At 30.2% G+C, this 7,815-nt stretch overlaps 1 protein-coding gene across 1 annotated transcript in view; it reads left to right on the top strand.

Moving 5' to 3' along the window:
- The first annotated feature begins 855 nt into the window (after positions 1 to 855).
- The window catches only part of LOC106459056, a 19,033-nt gene continuing 12,073 nt past the window's right edge, over positions 856 to 7,815 (top strand). Inside the window, exons 1-2 of the mRNA XM_013918631.2 lie at positions 856 to 1,122; positions 4,446 to 5,357. Coding sequence (XP_013774085.1) covers positions 968 to 1,122; positions 4,446 to 5,357 — 1,067 coding nt within the window. The 5' untranslated portion in view covers positions 856 to 967. The remainder of the gene's footprint in view (positions 1,123 to 4,445; positions 5,358 to 7,815) is intronic.

Here is a 7,815-nt window from a genome sequence, read left to right as displayed (position 1 = left end):
GCAACTGTGATGACACTTCTCAAATTCCACTATTGCTAGCATCAGTGTCTAGCAGGAATTCATATTCCTGTTGTAGATGTACTAACACTGGGGATTCTACTAAAGCACATTTCAGGGGCTGAAATGCTTGCCCGCACTCCTCACCCTATCTAAGGTGCTTCCCTACCTTAATAAAACAGATAAAGGTGAAGCAATCTTGGAGAAACTGGCCACGAACTGTCGGTAATACTACGTGAAAAAAGGGGAATTTGCGATTTCTCGTTTGGTCATTGGTTGAGACCAATCTTGTATCATTGCTATTTTTGCGTGGTCTGCGGAGTTTCCTTCTCTACATACAATATGACCAAGAAATTCCACTTTCGTGAACACATAAACACACATTTTCGAGGTTTCAGTTTCAATACCGTCTTTTTATCCATTGAAATACCATTTTCAGTCTCATGGCACTCATTAGATAAGATTGCATTAAGGAATATTCTCCAAGAGTGGTAACAGGTATTACCAGCTTCGAGAATAATAAAGAAAGAAAGTTAACTATTAAAAACAAGATTAAAGGTTTTCTTGATCACGTTTTATGCGAAACCTGGACAAATTCGGAACAAAGAATAAGTTCAGATTGTTAGCTGGAGTGAAATCAAGTAAAATAAAGTTTGAAGTATAAACATTTCATAAATTTGTATACAAAAAAACTGTTTTTTTTTTTTACAATTTGAATCTGTGATTTTTAAAGCTGTGCTAGTGGAGAAAAAATCTATTAAAGTTAATAACAATGCATTTAAAAATGTAGAATAGTATTTTAGGTATTAAACAGGCGGTGGCGGTACAGCTTAAACCCACAGAGATAATAATATTTATGCTATTGCTAGTGTAAATAGTGCAATGTTTGCTCGGTTATTTTAATAAATAGTTTAATTAAGATGGATTGATGTGCAGTTGTTGCTGTTTAGACTAATTTAGTAAATCTAAAATGGATAGTATAAATAGAAAAACGGCTCCAAACTTATTAACATTGTCAAATGAGATAATAAATAAATTACTCTTGTTTTGCTCAGTTAATGATATTTCTTCATTGAGTCAAACATGTAAAAGATTAAGGGAGTGCACTCAATCGGAATACTTATGGTAAGATAACTTAATATTTCACTATTTAGTTAATAATAATATTAACAAAATAAACAATTAAGAAAGAAATATGAACAAACAGTAACATAATGATTTTTAATAGTCTAAGTTTAGTACTGAGACGACAACCTCAGACTTCACACTAAAGACTGAAACAGTAAAAAGTGGAAAAAATTAAAATTGAAAATTAAAGCACTTAACACAATAACCATGTCAACTGTTATTATTAGCACAGATTAATGGAAATGAAAATAACTGAAGGTGAAGAAACTATTTTGTCTAACATTAATAGTAGTATGGACAAACTGAATTCTGAAGTGTGGCTTCAGATCTTACAATTTTTAATCTTAAATACTTCGCAGATTACTTAGAACAGTCACAACTGATACACAGAAATTTGTATACAAAATACAGGCATAAATTATTTTGGTTTAAAAGTCACCATTGTTTCAATGGAAATTTACTCCGATGTGAAATTGACTAACATGGTAAAAGAAGTGAACAACTTCACAATAATTTCCAACCATATGTTTCATATAATTTAATAACATTACAATGAAATTTTAAGTTCACAAATCCTTGACTTTTTTATGTTTGTTTAAATATTATAATATGTAGTAAACCAGGCACTTTATATTTGCAGTGTCATCTGAAAATTTTTGGTCACAAGCAGCATATTTCATGTTTCAGTAAATAATATTGTGGTGAAAAACATAATTTTTTAATAACTGTTTTTTAAGTAATTATTTTTCATTACTAATGATGCAGTATTTTGCTAATGCATGTATATTTGTGTAAAAAAGTAAGTATATAAAATTTATTTTTATAATATAATAAAATTCAACTTTAATATACCTACTTTATGCATATGTATATTTAATAGTTTGCTTCAATCACAGTGATAAATACTTAAAAACAATAATTATTAAAATTAATAATACCACTACTGATAAAACACAAACATCAGAAAATGTTTTTCCCATGATATTAAAAAAGGTGAAAGATCAGAAATGCATCTCTTTTAATTTATGCTAGGTCAACAGCCAGTGAGCAGTTACCTAAGGATTAAGGAATTGCTAATGTTACTCATATTTGTAAAAGAATTGGTAAGATTGCTCTGGAGATTACAGACTAGCTAGTCATACTTCTGTAGTGGTAAAAATTCTAGAGTCTGATAACAGAAGCTTTGCAAAAGTATCTAGTGAAATACTATATCATAAAGGAAAATATACTTGGATTCACTGAAAAGAAATTTTCTGATACTAATATGTTAAACATTTTTGAGGATGTTACTTGTTATTTGGATGATAGAAAGGGTGTGTACTTAAGCATTTCCAAAAGTTAAGTAAATCACATCAGTGGGGGTTGGGGTAAGAGTAGTAAATTGGATTGGTGAATAGTTGGAAGAAAAAAAGCAAAAAGTTGTTATTAATTGAATCCAGTCAGACTGAATCCTTGTTAATTGTAGACGGTTTCAAAGGTCAATGCCTGGATTTTTGCTTCTTATTTACATTAATTTGGCATAATTTAGGAAAGTTTATTGATAACATTAAACACTTTGGTAGTTTTAGCTGTAATGAGAATGTTGAGGAGCTACAGAATGACTGGTCATTTGCTAACTTTGACAAATGTTCTTTAATTATATATAGCAAGTGCAAAGTGAAGCATTTGGGTTATCATAATATTTAATATAGGTGGGAACTCACTTAATAGCTTATTGATGAAAATGATCTTGGTATAGTAGTGGATAAGTTGCTCAAGCTATTGAGGATGTTCATTGCTAGTAGTAAAGCTAATGGAATTTTATAGACATTGTCATTTAATTTTTTTTACCCAAAATTCATCTGAAAGTTTTGTGTTTGGGAATGACATATGGCTTTTAATTCAGCTTAATGATGTAGGAATTACCCAGCATCTCCAAAAGAATGACTTGAAAAAGCCAACTTCATGTGTATGGTTCGTTGTGGGTTTCTATTCAGCAGGTACAAGGTGCTAATGTTTTTATAGTCAGATCACAAAAGATATACATTGTCATGCTAGATGTAAATTACTTTTGACTTGATAAACACTTGGGAAACCAAAGTTTCAATTAGCCAGAAATCACACAACTAGTATGAAAATATTAAAAGAGTAAAAGTATGCCTGATTATAAAGTTTCTTGAAAAGAAGCCAACCTCGTGTGTTGGGTCAGTTGTGGGTTTCTACTCTGTAGGTACAAGGTGATCATGTATATAGTCAGTTACAATAAAAATGTAAGACAGTTGTAAATTTAATACTGTAATCTTAAAAATGATACAACAGTCATGTGTATAACTATTCAACTGTTCCTGTTGTTAACTCTACAACTACAGTGAATCTATGTTAGGCCTAAAGTTAATTTTGGAAGAGCATTAGCAATAACTGTTGATACATATGTACTGTAAGACTGAAGACTTGTGTTGCTACTCTAGTAAAAAAAGAATCTATAGGACTGACAATGTTAACATATGGTCTTTTTTATTTCATAAAAGCTTGTAATATTCTTACATTTTCATTTTATAACTGGTATAGTTTATTTTGGTTAATTTACATTTATTTTTTTCTTTATCCAATTTGTGATTAGTTCATTGAAAGTGGTTATGAATATTAAAGATTTTTTATTAAATTAGTTTTTGGTAATTTCCAAATTTACTTTGCTTTTAAAATGTGAATTTTCTCTAAAATATATATATACGCATGCTGCAGTTAAGTATATGTAAAAAAAATTATGTTTATGGTGTTATTCAACATTTGGTTTTACTGCTTATTTTCATTAGTAAGTAGTGTTAGATAAATACACACTTTGTATCAAATTCGTAAGGGTATGTATACATATAACTTTTTTGAGAAGCTTACTTGATGTTAATTGGTTTTCTTTTACTTTCTCCAACTTTTGATGATTAACCCAATGTACATGTAAGAGTTGTATGCAAATTTTTAGTAAAATATTGGATTGATTCAATAATTGATTTACATGCACTGTTCTTGTTAGTTAAAAAGTTAGATATGGTCTTCATTTTTACTCTTTTAACACCTTTCATGGAAGATTTTATGAAATTATTTTTAGTTCCATGCCAGAAAGAATAAAATATTGAAATTTTAAATGATCTTATAATTATATTAATTATGTACACAAGTGTGTTTTAATTATTGATATTTTATGTTCTAGCCACGAGACTTTAATCAAGTAGTTTGAAACTGAATGTGTGGCTTGTATATTGATAAATATGTTTATGAAAGCTGTGTAGTTCATTATTCATTGTAATAATAAATATACATATATATATCTTTTCATTTTACCATAGGTATCACAAATGGGTAGAGTTGGTGGATTCATGTGGATTAAAGATTTTAGCAGAAAAAATACCCGTGTTTGAAACCTCAGAAGTTTATGGTGAAAAACAAAATGGTAGAAGTATAATAACATATAGCTATTTTAAACAATGTCAACGCCTGTGGAAAGTGTGCTACAGACATGGCAAAGGTTTACAAAGCTTGCCAACATGTTCACATTGTGGTAAAAAAACTTGTTCGGTAGAATGCTTGAGTCTGCAAGAACACAAGATGTCTTTGGACATAGGCAGCAAAGTAACATGGCTTTTAACTACAAAGTTTTCAATAGAAAGACATTCATCTGTATTAATGAGCTCAAAAGTGAAATCTTATTTTTCTCATTTCAACAGCGTAGTTGCAGATAGACAGTGTGTACGTTATCAAATTAGATCAGATTTCTGCTGTTTTATTTGTGATCAAGCTGATAAGGGCCAAAAATATGGTCATAGTAGTTCACGAGTAGACTATAGTAACAAAGTGGACACCAGTGTGTGTGAGTGCTTTATGTCAGAACCAAGCGATCTGAGCTATAAAGAGAAATATTCCTGTGAAAACCTGTTTGTTGGTTCAAAGAAAACCCAGAATCATGATTTAGTAGCTGCTTCCAAAACAATGGTACCAACATCATTATGGAGTGATCTTCCTTCTCTTCTGAAAGACACTTATCCTGACTGTGATATTCAATCTCCATTAGAATGTTTTTTAAATGGTGAGAATTTTTGTTATCTAGAACAGTACCTTCATCATATATTACAAAGATATGTGATGCTAGATGAAGCAAAGAAACCTAGTGTTTCATTTGTATTTTGTGAACCTTACAACACAACTACTGATATACGAAGGAAAATTGCCAGGTACTTATTTGAAGAACACCAAGTAGCAAGGTATGTAAGTTGCTATTTAAATTCACTTAAATATCTGTGCAACTTCTATTAATGTTGATCTGGCATGGCCTGCTAGTTAGGGCACTCGATTTGCAATGTGTGAGTTGCAGGATCAAATCCCACTGCCAAACATGCTCACTCTTTGAACTGTGGGGGTGTTATAATGTGATGGTCAATTCCACTATTTGTTGGTAAAGAGTAGCCCAAGAATTAGTGGTGGATGGTGTCAACTAGCCACCTTCCCTCTAGTCTCTCACTTCAAAGTTATGTTCAGATAGCCCTCGAGTAGCTTTATATGAAATTCAACACATTTTTTTAATGTACTGAATAAAATTACACACATGTAAGGAATATGTGTTACTGAATGTTTAACTGTTTATAAGTTTTTTAGAAATGCAAGTGTGTAAAAATAATTTCATTAATTATAAATTTTCTATTCATTTATTAAAAAATAGAGAGAATATTATTATTTTAAAAAAGAATAGTAGAAGCTAATTAAGCTACATACAAAACCACTACAGTGAATAGAAAGTACTCTGAACTAATGCATATTAATTTTCAGTCAATAACCTAAAATGTTTTTTTGTAAGTTTACTTAAAGAAAAATGATTAATTTGACAATTTTAAAGTTTAAAACAAAATATCTTATGTATTAAGAAGTGAGAAAAAGTAAGGCATGACTTTTGTTTGAAACTTCACTTGAAACTTGGAGAACATACATACAAATGAATTATTTTAACAAAGTATAGCAGTGTTTCAACTAAACCATCAGGTTGTTAATGAAGATAGATTGCTTGAAATGCTGTCTATATTTTATCTTCTCTATTGCTGTTTGAGAATTTTTGTGCTTTTAGATATTTTCATGATTTATCTATATTTATTTGTTATGTAAAGACCTGATGATTGCTATATTGAAAATTCTGTGACATACACTATTGTTGTGTATCTGCTTGTTTGATAATTTCCTGTAGAAATTCTTTCTGAAGAACTTCAGTGATAAAAGTCCTTTCTTGATTAAACCAGTTTATTCTTTCTCGATACAACTTTTTGTAATACACAGAATTTCCACAGTCACTTTAAACTTAACAACTTTTATAACACATGCTATAAATGACAGTGATTCACACACTTTAATTACGGTGCCTGCTGTTCGCTTGACTCAATTATCTATCTCTTCAATCGTGCTGGTTTTTCTCGCAAAGCTTATATACTAAAAAGAGGGCGTCTTGAATGCACTCGGGCCTTCATGATCATTCGAGAAACTCCAGCGCGCATGCTCCCAGTGTCGTATGACTTCCGCTGTTGTAACACTATTTTGATAATATTGATAAAAAAGTTCAAGATGGAAAATTATCATGAATGTATTCTTCTTTCAAATGATGTATTTTTGGAATTTTTCAAGCCATTCTTTCTTTTACTTATTGCTTCAAAACCTTTTTATTACAGGCCAAAAACTTTAATAATATGAGTTAAATATGTTGAATATGGAAGTTGAGTTCATTATCTTAAAATGATTTTTGAGCCTCACCATGTTGTCACACTCATTGCAATGGTCATGCATCTTGACAATAGCTCTACACTTTTTGTTTCCATTGAAATAGGCTCTGTCATAATGCTGTCATGTTCAAAACACACTACTACTCTGAGAGTATTCCATAATCCATTTAGTTTCCTAGTGCTTGTTTTAACAGCCCAAACATACAGAAATTCATATGTGCTGTATTTGGTGACTTGACTGATTTATCTTTGTATGGAATAGCATGAATACCTATTTCATTCTCTAGCTGATCGAGGTATGTGATGCTTAACCCGATGACTACCGGCTACTAACTTTCTTAGTAGGCAATGCAAGTCTTGCTACATTCCAACAATAAAACTAGTGGACGAATATTTTCGAAAATTCATAAATACCTTGACAAATGTAGGTAATTTAAGAAACATAAAGCCTATTACTTTTAATAAGTTTAGTTTTTTTGCATTATGATCTTTAATATCTTGGAAAATTACATTAGGAAATCGTATTTATAAGAAATGATTACAATATTTATATTTGCTACAGATTTGAACTTATTACTTTTAATGTTTTAGTACATTATTTTGAAATCCCCAAAGAACTGTATCCTCCATAAAATGCAAATTTGATCTATTTTTAATTTTTTAATAATCACGTATACTTCTTATGGTTTCAAGTAATATACAGACTCGTAAATAATATTTGTAAATAAACCTAAACAATAAATGAGTATTTTTATTTTTAACTAGGATTTCTTGTTTATATATGTACATAAAAACATTTTAATTTTGTTTCATAAATATATTTTTATTTCAGATTTATGTTTATGTTTCATTGCAGTCGTACTTTTGTGTTTATTGTGCGAATAAATCATGGGGTCAGCAGCGTGAACTGGGGTCAGCTTTGTATGTTGTCTGTAAACTATCTCACCCTTTTTGGTGGTCA

The sequence above is a fragment of the Limulus polyphemus genome, unplaced genomic scaffold (assembly GCF_000517525.1).
Source record: "Limulus polyphemus unplaced genomic scaffold, Limulus_polyphemus-2.1.2 Scaffold553, whole genome shotgun sequence".
Lineage (NCBI taxonomy): Eukaryota > Metazoa > Arthropoda > Merostomata > Xiphosura > Limulidae > Limulus > Limulus polyphemus.
Note: the sequence above shows the minus strand (reverse complement) of the source record. Positions and strands in the feature narration are given on the sequence as shown.